Here is a 22,434-nt window from a genome sequence, read left to right on the forward strand (position 1 = left end):
ATGAAGAACAAAAGAAAGAAAAGATGAACAAAAGAAAAAAGATGAAGAATAAAAGAAGGAAAAAGATGAAGAAAAATCAGGGAAAGAGGAAGAGCAAAATAAGAAAAAGATAAACAACAAAAGAAGAGAAAAGTGAAGAAAAAAGAAGGAAAAGATGAAAAACAAAAGAAGGAAAAGATGAAGAAAAGAAGAAAAATATGAACAACAAAAGAAGGAAAAGATTAAAAACAAAAAAAGAAAAGGTGAACAAAAGAAGGGAAAATAATATGAAACAAGTGAAGGGAAGTAAAGGAAAAGTAGCAAAATTAGAGAAAAAAAGAACATATTAAGAAGCTAAAGGAAGGATATACGTAGAGAAAGAATGAAGAAACGAAGAGAAACATAGGAAAGGGTAGGAAGAGTGAATCGAGAAACGCAAAGGAGAATAAAGGGAGACAGAAGTAGGGAATTAAAATGACAAAGAAAGAAGAAATAAACGAGAAAATGTATAAAATAGAGAAATAAAGTAAACTGAGAAAAACAAGGCACTTAAGCAAGTGTAAGACGTTGATGTAATTTTGTCGTCTGATATAAAATTTAAATTGCAATTTAGATTAAACTGCCATCTAACACACATCAAGGAAACTACAAGATCAATGAAAGTGCCATCTCGGGAAGGTAAACGGAAATACAGATGGAAGTGAACTGCCATCTATAGTAGTTAAAGGAAACCACAAAACCGAGTGAATCGGAGCGCTTTGGAGTATTTGAAAACCGAGTTGGCCATGTTTGTACGCCATCTCCCTCTTTTGATGTCGGTGGAGGGCATGTCGCCGCAAGAGCAGAGCAGGCTGTGTTGTTGAAGAAAAGGCTCGGCCGAGGACTTATGAATGATGCTTGTATCCATTAAGGTTTCCTGTGTGTGGTATAACCAGATGCTGAATGCGCCCGGGATCCCATTTAAAACAATCAGTGATTCAATTTTATCGAAGTGGTTCTTCCGTTCCCCTCCTCCTCTCCTCCCATTGCCAATAACACTTGCTACCAGCAGGCTCGAGTCCTCTCTGTGACCTGGTCGTAGCTCATAGGCTGATAAGTTTCTCTCTAAAGAAGTACCGGGTTTGATGGCGGATACGTCCTTTTGAGTTTGTCCTTGCGGAGAGATATTTTGAGACACTTTTTCTGTGAATATTTCTGTATCAGGAATGAATATAGTTGGACCCGTCTGTAGCTTGCTTGTTCAGCTGAACAAAATTCTAATTCTAATTCTAATTTATTCACAATTTACATTTGAAATGATACATATGAATTCATACCCGAAATGAGCATATGCTCGTGCTTGGGTACAGTCCAGTAGTCTACGTAAATTTTACAGAGATCAATAATAATGTTAATAATAGAAATAATAGTAACAATAATAATAATAATAATAATAATAATAATAATAATAATAATAATAATAATAGAATAACCGTGACGGAGATGATCCAAAGATAGTAATACAAATTAATTCATTAATAATAATAATAATAATAATAATAATAATAATAATAATAATAAAACAAAAATTTTTACAATAATAAAATAAATACTAAGACAGATAATAGTACATTATGCAACTAGCCTATAATGATAGTGATTAAGAAGCGAGTATGTATGTTTATGAAACGAGCGCAAGCGCTCGTTTCATAATTTTCATACGAGCTTCTTAATTACCATTATAGGCGAGTTTCATACTACTTTTTATGCTCGACCATATTTCTAACTTGAAATTATTCAGATGTATACATTTTATTTGTATCTGACAAGATCTAGGTCGTGAATTGTGAGATGTGCGCAGACGCGAAAGAATTGATTTTTTCCGAGGAACAATAATGTCATTGACCTTGTGTAATCCCGTTAAAATTGGTATAACCTTGGTTATTGAATTCGACATTAAAAAACGAGATGACAAATTGAATTTACTTGAATATTATTTACAATTAACGCTAATTATTATAGTAACAGAACATAACCTTCTGCGACAGTATTGGATTTCCAGCCTCCGTGACTTTTCGCTAATTCTCTTTCGATTGCATATCCGAGAATAATCGATACTTGCGATTTTATAACGGTACAAATCTGACTTGTCATTGGCTGAACACCTGTAAGCTGAGTTGTCATTGGCTGAACACCTGTACTTTAATGAGTAGGTGTACTTTAATGACATGCATTAAAGGACTGCTACAGGTGTATAATTACTACATTTCGGCATGGTCGAGCATAAAATAAAATATAAAACCACTTAGCGAGAGTTAACACAATTTAAATAAGCGTATAATAGCCAGGAAAAAAATGACGAACTCGAAAATCAGCAGTAAAGTTCGTTGTAACGTAGACGACAGCAACCGCCATATTGACATTGTGCTATGCATTATTGGTAGTAGGGGGGAGCCGAAGGTCTGCGTAACTGCCGTTCTCTTCGAATAATCTCATACAATCATGGGAAGTTAATGCTGAAAAACAAAATGTCTACGAGTCAAACTGTTCATTATTACCAGGATAAATACAAATAATACTGAAATATATTAATCAAGTTTCAGTTATAGATCTACCCTTTTGTGCAAGAGGTATCATATCAAAATATTTTATGAATGGCGGGGAAAATATAAATTTCAAGAACTCTCTAGTGACAGAGATAGTGACAAGTACAATCAAGTGTATCTGTGGCGATGCTAAGAAATCAAGGAAAGGAACCAAGGTTTGACTCCTGATAAATTCTTACGGGTATTCATTCATTTAGTGTTCTGCCCAAGGACAAGTCTTTCACTGCAAACCCAGATTTCTCCAGTCTTCCCTATTTTCCTTCCCCTCTGTCTCCTCATATGATCCACATATCTTAACCCTTAAATTCACAAAGTATCATATAGGATACAACAGGTTAATAGGCTATATGCTGCAATTTTAATAGAAAAATAGAAACAAATTGGTAGGAAAATTAAAATATGTAGACCTACAGAAACCCGTTTCAAGATACTACTAAAACATTTTTGTTTTTTTTTTCCGAGCAATAGACGCACAATAGCACGAAAATTTCTGTAAATTGCATGTTTGCTTTTGATGTTATGGTAGGCAGTAAAACATGGTATGTGTTTGCTGTGAGTTTACGTTCTATGCGTGTAACAAACACGGACTGCTTTAATAAAGATATTATAACAATAGTAGGCCTGTTAATCTTCATCAGTACAATAATTTTATTAGGGGCAGTCGGCCGTTAGTACAATAGTTTGTAATCCTTTAGAAATGTTATTGTGTTCCCGTCACGTATTTATGTAATGTTACCAAACCTCGAACACATTTACAAAGCAACAAAGGGAATGTAGTACCTATTATATAATGAGTTCTTTTATAGAATTTCTCAGTAAGAGTAAATTAAATCTAGTAATTCTGAAAATTTTAATATAAAAGTTATGGAAGTTAAATACCCATATTTTTTTCGGAGTATTGAAGCGAAAGGCTTCAAACTTCAAAATTGAGGTCGTGAAATATTTCTTTTTCCTGAAAACGTGCAATGAAGAAGCCCTATTCAGCATAGAAATACTTGCTGCATGTTGGTGTTAGTGATTTAAGAGGTTAGGTACAGCTTACAGCAGTAAAATTTTTGGAAATATTCAACTTTTTTTTTGCTCCGTTACTATATCTTGTACAATAATGAAAATTAGTATGTGTAAAACACTATCCTTTTACTATACGAAAAAATATTTTCACGAGTTGAAAAATTATTTACTTTTATTTATTTATTTTTTTTTCAAAATTCAGTTCACTGTGCAGTGATGAAGCGTTTCCCACATAACTAAAAAACTATCCAACATTCTCTGATGAAATTTTTTGTGTGTATTTATGCATGTCATATCTACAATGTGATGCAAGATCACTTCTCTATCTTTGATAGATTGTGTAATAAGAAAACAAATTCATTTAAAAAATGGTCAAATATCAGTATTTTCTTCTAATACGAAATAAAGAAAAATATTATTTATTAAGGAATGTAGTTGAAAGAACATGATATTTTAAACATGAGTTTCAGCAATGAAATAAAAGAGAGAGAACATGAAAAAGTTAAAAAAAAGTTTATGAGTTATGAGGGAAACGCTTCATCATTGCACAGTGAACTGTCACCATTTTTAATTTTGAAAAAATATATATATATATAAATAATTTTTTTTAATCGTAAAAATATTTTTTCATATAGCAGAAGGACAGTGTTTTACACATACCAATCTTCATTATTGTACATGATACAGTAATGGAGGAAAAAAATGTTGAATATTTCCAAAAATTTTACTGCTGTGAGCTGTACCTAACCCTTATAAATATAACTTTTTTTTTACACTTACTGATCATTTCATTTGCATTACTTTAATAATGTGTCTTTTGTCTATTTTGAACTGATCTGTCATTGTAAAAAATATTAAAATATTAGATATACTACTTTATTATAAAATTGCACCTACCTAGAATTATAAAAAAAAAAATTATTAAATATAGGTACAAAAAATACTTTAAGAAGCAACTCGCATTAGATTATCATGTAAGCATCTTTTTAAAGGCCAAAAATATATAAATAACTTTTTGTAGCTTTATTCTCTTCAGCTCTAATCTTGAAATACAGACCAACAAGGAAAAGATCACTGAGTCGGCCTGTGAAAAGAGGCGGGAAAACTTTTGTAGACCGGAACAGTCTTCTAGAACTAGCCTATCATCTGTTTGGAAGAAGATGATGATTTTTAGATTCTATAGAGTTTTAATAGGGGATTCTGTGTACGTGAAATATATAAATATCCGAATAACATACGCGTAGGATGTGGCAATCAAGATAGGTACGTCCGTTCCCTAAATAAGAGTGACCATACAGTAGCTGTAGTGATTGGCTGGGCGCAGTACTGGGCTAGACGGTACAGGTTGCCTTCGCTCCGTATCTTTGCAGGTAGTACCACCACAACCACGACCCCCACCACGACAACGTCACATCATCTGGTGCAGGAACCACCTCACCAACCACCTCCCCCGCCTCCCACCCACCCCTCACACCTCCCGCTCTCGAACCACCCGCTCGACCACTCCTCGGCGGTGCCGCCTCCACCGCCGCCGCCACCCCCACCGCCGCCTCCATCCGTCCCTCCGTCCGCGATGTTGTTCCCGCCCCCGCTCCAGAACGTGGAAACGTTCGGCTCATTCCTGGGGGAGGAGATAGTGGCGAACTGGAGGCGTTCGCTGGAGCGCACCATCCTGAGCCAGAGCCACGCTGCCGCCATCTCCTCCGCGCAACTAAACCTCCACTCCCCCACAGACGCCCCCCAGCCGTCTCCGGCGACGCCGACGTCCACGACCCCGCAGCAGCCGACGTCGGAGGCTGACGCCAAGCCGCTGGAGGGCGCCACCTCCCCTCACACGACGCCGCCGTCGTCGGCACCCCCGTCTTTCACCTCCACGTCTTCGCCCACGTCCTTGTCCACGACGACGACCGCGATATCGTCGCCCCTGGCGTCCACGACGGTGACGACGACGAGTTCCGCGGCGGACAACGGAGTACCTCTGCACCACCACCACCACCACCTGGTGAACGGCAACCCGAAGACGCCCCCCGAAGACGCCGCCTCCTCGGGAAGTGCGTTGTGCAACAGTAACACTGTGGGCCCCGGGAACGGACACCTGCTGTCGGGGATGGGAGTGAGTGCGGGTAGTGTAGTGCCGCCACCGCCCACCAGCACCCCGGTCAGCGTGGCGGCGGGACTAGGCTTCCTCAGAAGCGACGATAGCATGAAGAGCCCTTTCAGGTTCGACGACCCGCGCAGCCCCTTCAGGTTCACGGAGGACGGCGGCCCCGTGATGGTGGGGCGGCTGGGGGAGTCCCTGATCCCCAAGGGCGACCCCATGGAGGCCCGGCTGCAGGAGATGCTACGCTACAACATGGACAAGTACTCGACGCAGAACCTGGACACGCTGCACATCTCGAGACGCGTGCGGGAGCTGCTGTCCATCAACAACATCGGCCAGCGGCTGTTCGCCAAGTACGTGCTGGGCCTGTCGCAGGGCACGGTGTCGGAGCTGCTGTCCAAGCCCAAGCCCTGGGACAAGCTCACGGAGAAGGGCCGCGACAGCTACCGCAAGATGCACGCCTGGGCCTGCGACGACAACGCAGTCCTGCTCCTCAAGTCGCTCATCCCAAAGAAAGGTAAGATTCGCTTCATATCGTTTCTGGTACTAACCTGAATGACAGCATTTGGTTGTCATGGAAACACTGCTGGCGCCTTCCTCAGGAAACTGCACTCGTATGTCTTCTGTTCTCCTTTCTCTTGTTTTTCTAATTCCTATTTTTTCCGTCTTCTTTCAACCTTTCATTTTTTCTCTTCTCTTCTCTCGTTCTTCTCTACTCATTTTATTCTTCTTTATTTCATTTTCTTCTTCCGTATCCTCGTCTCTTCCTATCCTTTCTTATGTTCTTCTTTTGTTCCTGCTTCATTTTCTTTTTCTGTCTCTCCTTATGGATACGCGTTTGTCTCTTTCTTAACTCCCTTCTTTCTTTTTGACATGTTTTCTTTCCTCCGTTTTCTTTCCTTTACTTTATTTATTTATTTTTTTTTTGTTTTATGTCCATCGACCTGTTTTTCCCTTGACTCCATTTTAATGTTCATTATTTTAACCTTCTGTTTTCTACCTGCCTACATGCCTGTCTGTCTAATCTAGCTAATCTAATCTAATATGTCTGTCTGTCTTCGTGTCCTCTCTTACGCTCTTCGTTTATTCTCTCATTTGTATTTTTCTTTTCTTCTTCTGCTCTTTCTTAACTCATTATTTTCTTATTGACGGATTTTCTTTCTTCAATTTTCCTCCCTTTATATTCTTTGTAGTCCGCACCTGTGGAGTAACAGTCAGCGCGTCTTACCACGAAACCAGGTGGCCCGGGTTCGAATTCCGGTCGTGGCAAGTTACCTGCTGGAGGTTTTTTTGGGTAACTTTCGGTGCTGGACCCCGGACTCATGTCACCGGCATTATCACCTTCATTTCATTCAGACGCTAAATAACCTAGATGTTGATGCAGCGTCGTAAAATAACCCAATAAAATAAAAATAAAAATAAAAATATTCTTTATAGTTTTGTATTCATTACCCTGCTTGTCTCTAACTCCATTTTTACATTCATTATTTTTATATTCTGTTTCCTACATAATTATCCCACGCCTGTGGAGTAACGGTTAGCACGTCTAGCCGCGAAACCAGGTGGCCCGGGTTCGATTCCCGGTCGGTACAAGGTACCTGGTTGAGGTTTTTTCCGGGGTTTTCCCTCAACCCAATATGAGCAAATGCTGGGTAACTTTCGGTGTTGGACCCCAGACTCATTTCACCGGCATGATCACCGTCATCTCATTCAGACGCTAAATAACCAAAGCTGTTGATAAAGCGTCGTAAAATAACCTACTAAAATAAAAAATAAAAAATACATTATTATCTGTCTGTCTGTATGTCTGAACTAGCTAATCTAATCTAATATGTCTGTCTGTGGTCCGTCTATCCATCTGTATAATCTAATCTATTCCATTCTATCTTATTATTTGTAATCTAATCTAGTCTATTACAGTCTATTCTATCTAATCTAATGTAACCATATTCTATCTATGGTTCGTCCCCGGAATCTGTAGAAAAACTTCGCGCGTATGGGGGCGGAGTCTGTCTGTACCGGAGTGTATTGCGGGCAGCATCAGCTCGAATCCGCTAAGGGGTAAGATACTCGTGGTAGAAGATAGAGTAGAGTTCAGATAGAAATTATCCCCTCCCTGCAAGCGATTGTTCGCTTCGTTCAAGCAATGCCTCCCCCCAGAGCAGTCATTGGCCCTAGCCCTCCCACCTACCACTTGCGCAGGTCTTGCTTCTTCTTTCTACTCCACAGATTTCTGGGACGGACAATACCTAATCCAATTATCGTTTATAATCTCACCTATTTATTTATCCAGTCTAATACATCTTATCTAATCTCATATCTACTCTATCTAGTCTAATATAATCTAATATTACCTAACCTATTCTATCTTTTAAACCTATCTTTATCAATCTGATCTAATATTATCGTGTCTTTCTGATCTATCTTTATTTATTTATTTCTGACTGTGCTTCACCTCCTCTTTTATCCAACTTACATACCACTGCTGGTGGGAGATTCACATGATCGAACACTAGACATCTTACAAATGTGGGCCTCAGTGCTCGTGAGATAACGCAGGGCCACCACAGAGATATCACAGGACAATCACAAGACGAAGGACAAACTCCCAGTCACGTGAAAGATAAATTTCTTCCATTTCCCACACCGGGAATCGAACTTCTGACAACTTGGTTAGGAAACACACGCTGTTCACATAACCACAGCGGCGAACATTTATCTAAATATCTAATTTCCTTCTGTAATATGTTTTTTCTGTCTATTTTTGTTCATTTCTTCATAATTCAATTTTTTTTAGTTCTTCCTCGCCCGAATTTTCATCTCCACCTCTTCTTCTCCCCTTTACTGTTTTTTCTCTTAAATTAGCTACTTTAAGCAGACATTCTGCAGAAACTTATTTCTAAGAGTGTAAGGATACTATTTTTGTTTCTTAAACGAATGTATATAATTGTAGATCTGTCATTAGTTGAGTCTGTCTTACGCCTCCTAGTCCAGTATTAGCACATAAAAATGTAACATAATCAAAGAGAAATTATTTAATATTTAACCCTTAAATTGGCAAAACTTCATTTCTCACACTAGTTTATTAAACCGTGTCGGACTGTAAAGAAAACAACTATCGCAATGTCCATTTTTTATTTGTCGTACAATATTATATAATTGTGAAATTTTAATTTTCGTACCAATTTTTTTTATTGTTCTATTAATATTATAGCATATAGCCTATTAACCTGTTGTATCCTGTAGGATACATTGCCAATTTAAGGGTTAAGAAGCTAGCGACGAAAAGCTACAGCAATGGAAATTGCTCTTTCATCATCTAGCACGTTTCGAAATATAGCGTAGCTTATTACTTTTCCATTGCGCAGTATGTATATATTAGGTAATAAATCAATAACTGAACATTAAAATTAACAACATGTTAAGGACATATTGATTTCCGCGACATCGAGTCCGTTATTTCAACAACGTTTGCCGAGTTTTGTAAACAAATTATAGCTCCTCGTGTTAAAACAGGTTGTATGTCGTTTTTCTTCAGTTTCAAATACTACAATGCTCTTATTTATAGTGTATACCTTACCAACGAACTAAATAGATAAAACATTGATGTTAAACAGCAAAAAGTAATTTTAATCGTACGTCTTTTTTTATTTTGGTTTCCTAGTGATAGTGGCATTTTATTAAGGCTTTTGCTGTTTTTGTTGACGTACAGAAATACACGCTAAAGACTTTTGTGCGAGATCGTATTTGCTTGGTTTCCGCACAAAACCAATCCGCGGAAAGTCTAAAATTCCACATTCAGTATTCCCAACCTAACACACATAACAATTTCCCTCTTCTTACCGCTTAAGTGACATATTGATTTTACTGCTTTAGGCTTTTAACATATTATTTTTAGAGACGTTCAATATAGTAATAATTATAAATTGGAAACTTACCACTGCAGTTTCACCTAAATTGTACTGTTAATTATTGTTTTTAAATATTTGCAAAAATTAAGTAAACTCTACAACTCCACTAAAGTTACTGGATTCGTGATGCAAGTAACATTAAGGAAGCCGTGAAAAAATCAACAAGATTCCAGACTCATCATAAACTGGGGGGGGGGGGGAAGACACGTATATTACGGCCTGCTGGAGTATAGTAAACACAGAAAACATTTTAAAGCAACAATGTTGAAGATAGACATTTTTGTTTTGCAAATTTGCCGTCATTGAACAGAAACCAAGATGGAGATATCATTGCAACTAATTAGAAATTTCTCTTTCAGGTATGTAATAAACGATCTTCGATAATGTACGATACAAGAGCGGTATATTTTCTTTCAATTCTCGGAAATTAAAAAAGCTCAACTACGTTTCGCTTTTTCAAACCTTTCCTCGAACATGAAAACTTCAACATACCGCTCTTGTAACGCATATTACTAGTATTTCGCATTTTTGAGACTCACCCCCAAAATTGTTTCCATAAGACAATGGGTAAATCAGTTACGCTGTAGCTGTGAATGTTACGTTATCTGGTTTTAAGAAGCTGAACTAGTTTTCTGCGTCTTCATTCGTTCGGGCCGCAACATTAAAATTTGACATGCCTAGGATTAAAAGCACAGTAGTTGAAGTCTCCCCCCCCCCCCTCAGGAACTAATTTTCAGCGCTTTTACAACAGATGGAAATAATTAAATGGTCGGTGGTTCGTTTAGCTTTTGTCCTCGAGAATGGACCTGGATTGGGCAAGGGAAAAAATTAAAAGTGAGGACTTCATTAGAGGTAATATTTGTTTCTTTAATTACCCTCTGTTAATTTCTTCTTACTCAGGACTAAATAACAAACTGTTTTCTTATTTTTCTTCCTCTCCCGATGACCCTTACGGTTGAACCCAGAAAAATGGCAATGTAACATAGCTCCCATGTTTTCGTATTTCACGTGAAGATCCGCCATAAAAGTCATGAAAAAATAACGAAGTTCATTAAGACAACGCGATGCTATAGACTGGCCGTAAATTCCTCTCTTTTTATCCGCCGAAAAAATCTCTCCCTCTCTCTTGTAAGTTTAAATAAAATTATGTTATTTCTGGTTCATATCTCATCTTCTCATCTTTAAGTAACTTTTAAAATGTTTTTTGCACAAGAGTAGAAACGGCAATTAAGAAGTAACGACTGCAAAATTATTATTATTATTATTATTATTATTATTATTATTATTATTATTATTATTATTATTATTATTATTGTTAGAACATTAACTCCATAATTATGTAGATGAAATTATTGGGGATCATCAGTGTGGTTTTAGGCGTAATAGATCAACTATTGATCAGATTTTTTGTATTCGACAGATAATGGAGAAACAATGGGAGTATAAGGATACAGTCCTCAGTTATTCATAGATTTCAAAAAGGCATATGACTCGCATAAGGAAGAAGTTTTATATGATAATCTTATTGACTCTGGTATTCCCAAGAAACTAGTTCGATTAATTAAAATGTGTCTCAGTGAAACGTACAGCAGAGTACGTATACGAGCCTAGGTCAATTTATGTCAGATGTGTTTCCAATTCACTGTGGGATAAAGCAAGGAGATGCACTATCACTTTTACTTTTTAACTTTACTCTAGAGTATGCCATTAGGAAAGTTCAGGATAACAGACAGGATTTGAAATTGAGCTGTATTGTCTATGCGGATGACGTGAATATGTTAGGAGAAAATCCACAAACGATTAGGGAAAACACGGAAATTTTACTTGAAGCAAGTAAAGAGATAGGTTTGGAAGTAAATTCCGGAAAGACAAAGTATATGTTTATGTCTCGTGGTCAGAATATTATACGAAATGGAAATATAAAAATTGGAAATTTATCCTTTGAAGAAGTGGAAAAATTTAAATACCTATGGGTAACAAATATAAATGACACTAGGGAGGAAATTAAACGCAGAATAAATATGGGAAATGCCTGTTATTATTCGGTTGAGAAGCTTTTGTCATCCAGTCTGCTGTCAAAAAGTCTGAAAGTTAGAATTTATAAAACTGTTATACTATCGGTTGTTCTGTATGGTTGTGAAACTTGGACTCTGACTTTGAGAGAGGAACAGAGGTTAAAGGTGTTTGAAAATAAGGTGCTTAGGAAAATATTTAGAGCTAAGAGAGATGAAGCTACAGGAGAATGGAGAAAGTTACACAACGCAGAACTGCACGCATTGTATTCTTCACCTGACATAACTAGGAACATTAAATCCAGACGTTTGAGATGGGCAGGGCATGTAGCACGTATGGGCGAATCCAGAAATGCACATGGAGTGTTATTTGGGAGGCCGGAGGGGAAAAGACTTTTGGGGAGGCCGAGATGTAGATGGGAGGATATTATTAAAATGGATTTAAGAGAGGTGGGAAATGATCATAGAGACTGGATTAATGTTGCTCAGATAGGGATCGATGACGGGCTTATATGAGGGCGGGAATGAACCTCCGCGTTCCTTAAAAGCCATAAGTATTATTATTATTTCATTATCTCCAGAAGTTCGTTATATAGACATTTTAGTGTTCAAATAACATATCGCAGGTTCTGTTTTAGCCATTTATACATTACTTGATTTGTTAGCTAGTATTTATTTTTTAAGTTACTGTGGAAGCATCTGTCTGGGTTCATACAGTTTATTTCAGTGCATTTTGTGTAAAAATAATGTTGGCTTTAAATCTTGGATTGAATTCTACACGAATAGTGATCAATCTAGAACTGATCCCGTACCAAGTTATAATTAGAAGACCAGGACGAGGAGAGCTTGTTTAACAGTATTTTACCTCTCTTTAATTTATTTCTATTTAAAAAAAATCAATACATATTCGAAGAGAAGTTATGTAGAGCCTTCGTGGCAACGTTTCAAAAGATATTTCAAACGTTTGCACACAGTTAAGGATTAGTCTTGAAGAAGAGGGGGATTTAATTAATGGTTATCGATTTAGATTGTTCTGGGTTAGACATTTCCTCCTCTCATCCCATATTTTTGGTTTCCATCCAATCCCTCCCCCTCATCTTTCTTTTTTTTTATTTTTTACACAAATGAAAAGAAAGTTGAAGATCTATAGCAGACGTAAATCAGGGTTTTAATTTTGATGTGATTTGAACGAACCTTGTTGCTAAGGAAACGCTTTGAATTTCCTTAAAAACTTATTTCTTGCTCTGTCTTTTGTCTTTAAACATTTGTGAATTTTATAAAGACATTTGGTTAAAGATTTCGATATCTCGTAACTTGAATAATTGTCCTCTAATTGCCTTCGTATATATGTATGCTCAAAAGTCGGGGACTTCGAAACTGCTGGAACCTAATGGGGAAAAGAAACTTGCGTGAAAATACAAACGTCATTTTATTCACAATAGAATTACGAGTACTTAATCTATATATATAATTTGAACTGGTAATGGAAATTATGGGAAAACGGCTGAACGGATTTTAATGAGTGACCCCTCATTTTCATGATTGGCATCCAAAAGTTTTCGGAAAAGTATTAGTTTTCAGTGAAATGTCAAATTTCCTACATAATTTTCCTATTTTCCAAAATCCATCTGTTGTCAGTTTTGAGAGCTAATTTTATTGAATCACGGCCGACTTGATTGAATTTCAGAACAAAACACACACTACAATAAACAATAGGCTATTACACGAAGGCCATGACCTGCAGGATTGCCGACATATTTAGAGCTCAATTCAATTTGTTATTAAAAACTGATTCTGCAGTGTATAATTTTCTGAGTACAGCTGTGTATTGGATATTCAAATCTACGAAACTTGAGGTGGTTTGATGACATTATTACCATTAGAAATTAAATATTATTATAGTTAATATCATGATGTGTCTATTCTTCATTAATTGTACATAATATTGATGCTATATTGATGACATGAAAGTGAAAAGTTTTGAGGTTATGTAAGTAAATGTAGAGAATATCTTAATTTAGATCTTCATTTCTATAATTTACTGAGTGGCGGCTATATATAACTACAAAACTTACGTAAGATAATAATATTGTTTTTAAAAATCAAATTTTTTATGGTACTTAATCAAGTGGGGTTGGGTCTTTTTCATATACTTAATGGCGGTGTAGTGTAGATATTGATATGTGTCATTGTCTTCAGTATTGGCTCGAGAGAGCGCAAAAATTACAGTCCCTAAGGAGAGATAAAAAGGTATTACTTACTGATAAAAATAAGAGACCTAGAAAATTTTGTAGTCTCCAGATCATTTCAGCAAGATCTCTTAGTAGGATAAAATGATTTTACGCTCTACATTTCAAGTTCTACATGCAGCAGCTATACGAAAATGCTATTGTTCGAAAGCTTAGCAAACCTGACATTTTTTTAACTTTTGCCTACAATCCACAATGACCTGAAATAGCTACTGCTATCGTCCTGACACTGATACTTGCGTTTTCGCGTTGAAACTCAAAACTGAAGTTGGATAGGTTCAAGAAAAAGTATTTGGCCTAAAAAAAACCAATTCAGAAGGAGTATGTTTCATTATTATGGAAGCAAATAACTATCAAAAAGACAAGTATTCTTCATTGAAAATAAATCTGAAAAATTTTTATTTGAACGTCTAACGAACTTAGTTTCCAGCAACATTTGCTGCACAAGCCACTAGTATTGCTCTATTTTTGTTGATTTGTTTTCATTTCGGTTGTCTAGTAGACTTTGCTCTTTTTCGGCAACAAAATAAAGTGAATTGCAATATTTTTCCATTTACACCATTCGATGGTGATGGTCCGTGGCCCACAGTGGAATGAGAAAGAAACCAATAATTTTTTTAGGAGTAGCCATTCTCTCAAAACGGAGCGTTTTTGGTGTTTAGAGTGTTTTTCTATGACGCACCGGCTTTGAAGAAAATGGTGGGACAGATAGACACTTGTCATATATATATATATATATATACATACTGTACATATAATTTATCTGTAGTAATGTCACGAGAGGTCTGAGATCTGCCGATAAATCCACGAGCGAAGCGAGTGGATTTATCTGGGAAATCTCAAACCTCGAGTGACATTTATTAGGACTATTTCGTGAATAAAATAAAAATTTAATTAATATATCCCTAAAATTCGATCGTAAAATGTTAATAATTGTATATTAACGAATGCTTAACCTATTCAGACATTGCGAAGTTGAAATACTCGTAGATGAATATCGATTATTGCAATAAAGAAATTCGATGTTATTATTCAGTAATACCAATTGCGAAAAGCGAAATACAGGTTTAACAATGTTAATTACATGTACTGCACTTTTCTCTTATTATTATAACATAAATACATTTTCATTATCTGCTGAAATCATAATTTAATTTAACAGTAACAGTGGGGACAGCTATATACCAATGCTTATGTATTCACAGCGAGACATGTTGCTATACAGTGAAGCCATCTCTGTATAGATAGGCCTAATTAAAACACGAATTTTATTACGCCATACGAAAGGCAGTTTCATCAAAGACATTACTACTATGCAAGGTCTTTGAGTTTGATATGCGATGATGTTACATAAATTTGAACGTCTATTAATTGTTTAATTTCAATACAAATGTTATAGGCTACAATTTTATAGGTTACGTTAGGCCTACCTGTGGAAGCAGGACCAATGTCAGCTGTGCCTTGTTTCGACCGTTACTTACAATGAGTGCTACACGACAGCATTTTTTTATAGCTCGACAAACGCATTCTCGCTGTAGTGTGTAACGGAACTAAAGCTGCATCTACACAGTTCAATATTCTAATCGCGTATGAATGCAGTCTGGGAATAATATTGAAAGAATCAAGTTTAAAAGGTACTTTCAATTAAGATGCATAAAGATTTTGTGTCTACATGGTGCGCCGTTTTGAACGTGGTCTTCACTGCGTAAATATATTAATTAATATTAAATATCAATCTTGCATTCATTGCTTTAAAGTTGAAAGAAAAGTTTAACCGTGTAGTTGCATCTTAATGTATTCATGATCATTAATTTACGGGGAAACAGTTGGCGACAACGACTAAACAAAAGAATGACCATGCGATAAATTGAGAGCGATAAATCTAGCTGCAGAAATTATCGCAAAGTCTGACTGTGATTGGTTGGAATTCAAAATGTTGTTACACTTCATTGGTCGAAAATGGAATGACGTCATATAAACGAAATAGTTCTTTAGTAATTAATTTTATTACTTTTCACGTAAGTGATATGTCAGCTTTTATTTGCGATGGTTGCCATGGAGATAAAGACATTTCTATCTTATGAGTTTTTCGCTGCATCCACAGGTCCACGCAGATTGGAGATTCTCAGACATTCCTTCTTTATATTTCGTGGAATGAAACAATAAAACCCAACTTTCCATACCTGGCTTTTGGAAGCAGACATTTATGTTAAAATAAAAACAATGAGGCGAAACCTTCTCATGGTCTGAAGCCTATCAGCACATAATTCAAAGCAGATTTATTTATTAGTCTCTCCAGTTTTGCTAATATCAATTAATCACGATTCAAAACATAAAAATGACACCGATATATTGAATAAGTTACGAGAGACCGCCATTACAAATTATTTTAAGTGCTGCCATTCTCTGGTAAAAGATCATCACGCACAAAGCACAGTTGGTAAAACTGCGAAAACAAAAGACAGCAACAATACGATGATTTGTTTCATAGTAATGTATTTAGAAGGAGTGGGGGGGAGAAAAAAAAAAGACGACTCGGCAGCGTAAGATGATTGCCGGATAGTTGGCAGCTGTACTTAAAGTGATCTGTTGGCGGTATGGGTATAGAAATTTGTAATTACCTCTTTGATGAACTATTCGTTAAGGAGAAAATATGATCATCAAAAGCGTAATGAACTTTAATCGTCCGTCATTAACGTACTTTTTGACGAGCGACGCAGCACAATATGTACGGTAGGTAGATGCTCACTTGTCTTCTTTTGTACCGCAGAGCAGTGTTTTGTTTTCCTTACATTTTATGTGTATTTCTACTTTTTTGTGCGTGGTAACTATGAAACGGCCTCCATTTCTTTGTGTGTTTCATTTGTTTTGCAGAAACAGACGACTAGCGTAACAGCTGAAAGGCGAAATTCGACAAAACCTAATAACACAAATAGTTTAAAGGTTTCAGATGTGTTGCTTTATGGCTGCTTGTATTTTGTGTTTATTTTTATGAACGCTAGTAACCGATTTTGATAAAGAAATTGTCTTCGTTTGTATCTGATTTCTTTTTATCATATAATGAAGATAATAGGCAGCGCTGTTGTCTCTGGTTTTCTTGTTACATCGATAATAATTAATGGAAGTAATTTCTTGGGTTGAATCTGTATATTTTTATTATTTCAAATTCTACACACATAACAATATTGTAGTTTTATCGATTCAAGTAAGGTTAAGATGCATTTAACTTTATGACACACTGATTTTATTCATATGAAATTGGAAAATGTTAACATTAGAATTTAAATAATATATCCAGATTAGTTTATACTATTTCACATTCATTCCGTATATAATATACTGTATTATAATATTACATATTTTAAATTTCGGAAAATATATCGATATAACACAGTGAAGTCAGGAAGTCAAAACGTGCTTTTCTTCTTACAACGGTACTAGGCCTACAGCTACTCATTTTATAATCTACAGTTATCTGAATATCTTATATCATACATTGCCTTTTATTTTGGATACATACATACATACATACATACATACATACATACATACATACATACATACATACATACATACAGTCGGCCTGGTTGGCGCAGTTAGTATTATAGCGCTGGTCTTATATGCCCGAGGTTGCGGGTTCGATCCCGGGCTAGGTTGATGACATTTAAGTGTGCTTAAATGCGACAGGCTCATGTCAGTAGATTTACTGGCATGTAAAAGAACTCCTGCGGGACAAAATTCTGGCACACCGGCGACGCTGATATAACCTCGGCAGTTGCGAGCGTCGTTAAATAAAACATAACATTTTTTTTACATACATACATATATAATAATAACAATAATAATAATAATAATAATAATAATAATAATAATAATAATAATAATAATAATAATATTTATTTATTCTGGCGAAGTTAAGGCCATCAGGCCTTCTCTTCCACTTAGCCAGAAACAAAAGAAGCTGATACATACATACATACATACATACATACATACATACATACATACATACATACATACATACATACAGTCCGCACCTGTGGAGTAACGGTTAGCGCGTCTGGCCGCGAAACCAGGTGGCCCGGGTTCGATTCCCGTCCTGGGCAAGTTACCTGGTTGAGGTTTTTTCAAGGATTTTCCCTCAACCCAATATGAGCAAATGCAGGGTAACTTTCGGGGCTGGACCCCGGACTCATTTCACCGGCATTATCACCTTCATCTCATTCAGACGCTAAATAACCTGAGATGTTGATAAAGCGTCGTAAAATAACCCACTAAAATAAGAATACATACATACATACAGACATACATATATACATACATACAAACAATCTACACCTGTGGAGTAACGGTTAGCGCGTCTTCATGCGAAACCAGGTGCCCGCGTTCGATTCCCAATTGGGGCAAGTTACCAGGTTTGAGGTTTTTCCGGGGAGCAAATGCTGGGTAACTTTCTGTGCAGGACCTCGGACTCATTTCACCGGCATTATCACCTTCATCTCATTCAGACGCTAAATAACCTAAGTTGTTGATAAAGCGTCGTAAAATAACCTACTAAAATATAAATACATACATACATACATACATACATACATACATACATACATACATACATACATACATACATACATACATGCCTAGACGGATGCATGTAGGCCTATGTACTTCCATAAGTACTTGCCTATGTACAGTAATTTAATGTCAAATAAAATTCATACGTGGGCCTACTTGATTACCTAAATATCTACTAATATAATTATACATACATACAAGTAGTAGATAGGCCTACAGTGCTTTCTTTCGTGGAATAATAACCGGTTTTGCTCTTCGTAATCCTTTGTTCACTTCTAAATGGATTATCCTTAGACGATCGAGTGCCCTGCAAACAGAAGAAGGCCTAAGTCCGAAATCCGATACTCAGCTGTTGATTACTCTCGCATGATGGGAAAGAGTTTTCTGGAAAATCTCGTTTCTTAATGATGTTAACTGTACACAGTTTAACTTGACAGGTCTTGAAGGTTAATTATTTGAGCCAAACTTTTTTTTTTCATCCTCCCTCGCCCCAGCGCAAGGATTTTTCTAATAAGCAATAATTGAGGTAATTTAGGCCGCAAACTCTTGAACTCCAACACCAGAGGCGCTCCAGTAATTGAGTGTTTATTAGCGGAACCGAATAAAACAAAAGAGAAATAACACACATGGCTGCAGCTAACCTTGCAGGAAGGAGTTTGATTGCCTATAGCTTGTACATTGAAAAATTGTTTTTCTGTTCTCGAGAAATTAAGAAAAATCATTTCCAGCGAGCACGGAAAAAGTCAAGAGTCATTGCTCCTCCAAATCGCTTACGTAACTCCAGAATATTGCGATACTCTCTTTTCGGTTCGCACGAAATAACATGGCTAACCATACGGAATATTTTGATGGCGTTTCTTAATTTCTCTCTTCTTTTGTTTTAAAACTTTAAGAATTCATTTGTTCTCTAGTTCTGTATCGAAACCTTTTTAATATTTAAAGCTAGGATGTAGTAAATTCTGATTATTCAAAGAGTCCAAGTGTTGTGTAAAAATTGTGTACCCAGGAATTCATATGTCTTCCTCTTCTTCTTCTTCTTCTTCTTCTTCTTCTTCTTCCTTCACGCGTTAGACATTATTGTCTGTAGCAATCTACATATCTTGTTCATGCCACCAGAAAAAAATAGAGACTAAATATTCTGACAGACTGCTACTGGACACTCAAAAGACATGTTTCTCAAGCGAAGTATAGCCCAAAATCTATTTCACACACATGTTAGGTAATAAGATGATTCTAGGTAATATGTTGCAAGGTATCAATACTAGAAAAGTTTGAACTATATTTCATATAGGCTAATTACTCGAAAACCCTGATTGATAGAAAAATTTTGAAAACAGATTTGAAATCAGCACGAAAAATACTGTAAGGATCACCCATTATTTATCTGTTAACAAAATATATATTTCATTTTGTTGACCAGTCTAATTTTAGCTGCTAATTTTCAAGATAAGCCTACTAAAGTTTTCTCAACTTTAGAGCGAAGATAACATATGCATGGATACGTGCGAATATGTTTTTTTTTTTTTTTAGATTTTGTTAAAACTGCATGTGCATATAGTGTTTTGAACATAAAAAATATAGTTGCGGGGGAAAAATAAATTTGTGAAAAGTGATACAGTATTACATATGGAGCAGGCCTATATAAAAATCGCTCCCGGATCTCAAAGAAAACATAGAAGTAAAAAACTTCTTACTGCCAACTTCCTAAGTGCACATGGAATTTTTTCGTGCAAAAAAAAAAGAAAGTTGATATTTTTTTATCTTTTTTTTTTTTTTTTTGTAAAAAAATAGTCCTAGTATCCCTTCAATATATTGAGAAGATGAATAATTTCGAGGGAAAAATTGTTCCGGATCCGGGTATCGAACCCGGGACCTTTGGTTTAACGTTGGATCGGTGTCGGTTAGAGTTCCCGAGTAGCTCAGTGGTAGAGCGTTGGTACGTTAAACCGAAGGTCCCGGGTTCGATACCCGGCCCCGGAACAATTTTTCCCTCGAAATTATTCAAATCAACTTTACAGGGAGTTATACCTGAAAATCTTGATTTGCATAATACACGTCACTGTTCGTTAACAGAAAACCACAATTTAAGTCACACGGAGTTAGTGTGCACTCGAAGTTGGTTGCTTGACGGTTGTCAGCCCACTTCGAGGTCTGTGGATATAGAGAGAAAAATTGGATCGGTGTCGGTTAGAGTTCCCGGGTAGCTCAGTGGTAGAGCGTTGGTACGTTAAACCAAAGGTCCCGGGTTCGATACCCGGCCCCGGAACAATTTTTCCCTCGAAATTATTCAAATCAACTTTACAGGGAGTTATACCTGAAAATCTTGATTTGCATAATACACGTCACTGTTCGTTAACAGAAAACCACAATTTAAGTCACACGGAGTTAGTGTGCACTCGAAGTTGGTTGCTTGACGGTTGTCAGCCCACTTCGAGGTCTGTGGATATAGAGAGAAAAATTGGATCGGTGTCGGTTAGAGTTCCCGGGTAGCTCAGTGGTAGAGCGTTGGTACGTTAAACCAAAGGTCCCGGGTTCGATACCCGGCCCCGGAACAATTTTTCCCTCGAAATTATTCAAATCAACTTTACAGGGAGTCATACCTGAAAATCTTGATTTGCATAATACACGTCACTGTTCGTTAACAGAAAACCACAATTTAAGTCACACGGAGTTAGTGTGCACTCGAAGTTGGTTGCTTGACGGTTGTCAGCCCACTTTGAGGTCAGTGGATATAGAGGGAAAAATTGGATCGGTGTCGGTTAGAGTTCCCGAGTAGCTCAGTGGTAGAGCGTTGGTACGTTAAACCAAAGGTCCCGGGTTCGATACCCGGCCCCGGAACAATTTTTCCCTCGAAATTATTCAAATCAACTTTACAGGGAGTTATACCTGAAAATCTTGATTTGCATAATACACGTCACTGTTCGTTAACAGAAAACCACAATTTAAGTCACACGGAGTTAGTGTGCACTCGAAGTTGGTTGCTTGACGGTTGTCAGCCCACTTTGAGGTCAGTGGATATAGAGGGAAAAATTGGATCGGTGTCGGTTAGAGTTCCCGAGTAGCTCAGTGGTAGAGCGTTGGTACGTTAAACCGAAGGTCCCGGGTTCGATACCCGGCCCCGGAACAATTTTTCCCTCGAAATTATTCAAATCAACTTTACAGGGAGTTATACCTGAAAATCTTGATTTGTATTGAGAAGATGTTATCCGAGATTGCTTGGCCTAGATCGTGGACCCCTAGTTACGAACCTATTGCTACATTGATGGCGCTGTTAGCAAAGTGCCGTAGTTGTTGCACAGTATTAGAGACAGGACGATTTAAACAGCAGTGATGACGTTAACTAGAACTTATCCAAGTCCTTTTTGAAGATTTGCCCAGTAATACAAGATTAGTTCTTGCATCATTAACAGCAGCTTCTGTATAATTTAATTTCAATGACACGCCTTGCCAGAAAAGAATATATAACGCTGAAGTCCTAATTTTATTCTTCGCCGAAAGTTTTTCTCACTTCTTTTTTTTTCTGGTTGGGTGGCATTACTGTAACCGTTGACATGGTGATGGAGTAGTGACATGGGTTTCCACTGTCACAGATTTACATTCCCGGTCTTCGTTTTCATCATTCTTCTTTTTTTTTTTCCTCAAACTTCTTCAAAATAAATTACATATCTATTTGTATGCCATTCGTCCAGCCTTCCTATCTTAGTCACGTTTCAAAAATAACATGGATGTTAACTCAGCAAATCATCACTGCTCGAGTGTAACCTTGGTTTCTGAGCCGTTTCAAGCACCCGCTATATCGATGTTGTAGAAACCTAGGTTAGTTCAGAAAATGCATTACAAGCCCCTCTGATATCTTCCTTATATAAACCACAGTCTCGTATATACAGTCGCGAAGCTCAATACGTAGTAAATATGCAAACATTAGATAGTTGCTCACCACTAGGATCGCTAATATCGCCTCATTACAGGCAATGCAAAATAGTATCGTCACAGTCTATTGTTTCTAGCACCCTC

General features: G+C 36.9%; 1 protein-coding gene across 1 annotated transcript in view; it reads left to right on the forward strand.

Annotated features, from left to right (window-relative positions):
• ct (homeobox protein, cut) overlaps positions 1-22,434 on the forward strand; it is a 693,629-nt gene that overhangs the window by 565,749 nt on the left and 105,446 nt on the right. Inside the window, exon 7 of the mRNA XM_069829769.1 lies at positions 4,946-6,193. Within this exon, the coding sequence (XP_069685870.1) occupies positions 4,946-6,193 (1,248 nt within the window). The remainder of the gene's footprint in view (positions 1-4,945; positions 6,194-22,434) is intronic.

This window comes from Periplaneta americana, chromosome 6 (assembly GCF_040183065.1).
Source record: "Periplaneta americana isolate PAMFEO1 chromosome 6, P.americana_PAMFEO1_priV1, whole genome shotgun sequence".
In the NCBI taxonomy this organism is placed as follows: Eukaryota; Metazoa; Arthropoda; class Insecta; order Blattodea; family Blattidae; genus Periplaneta; species Periplaneta americana.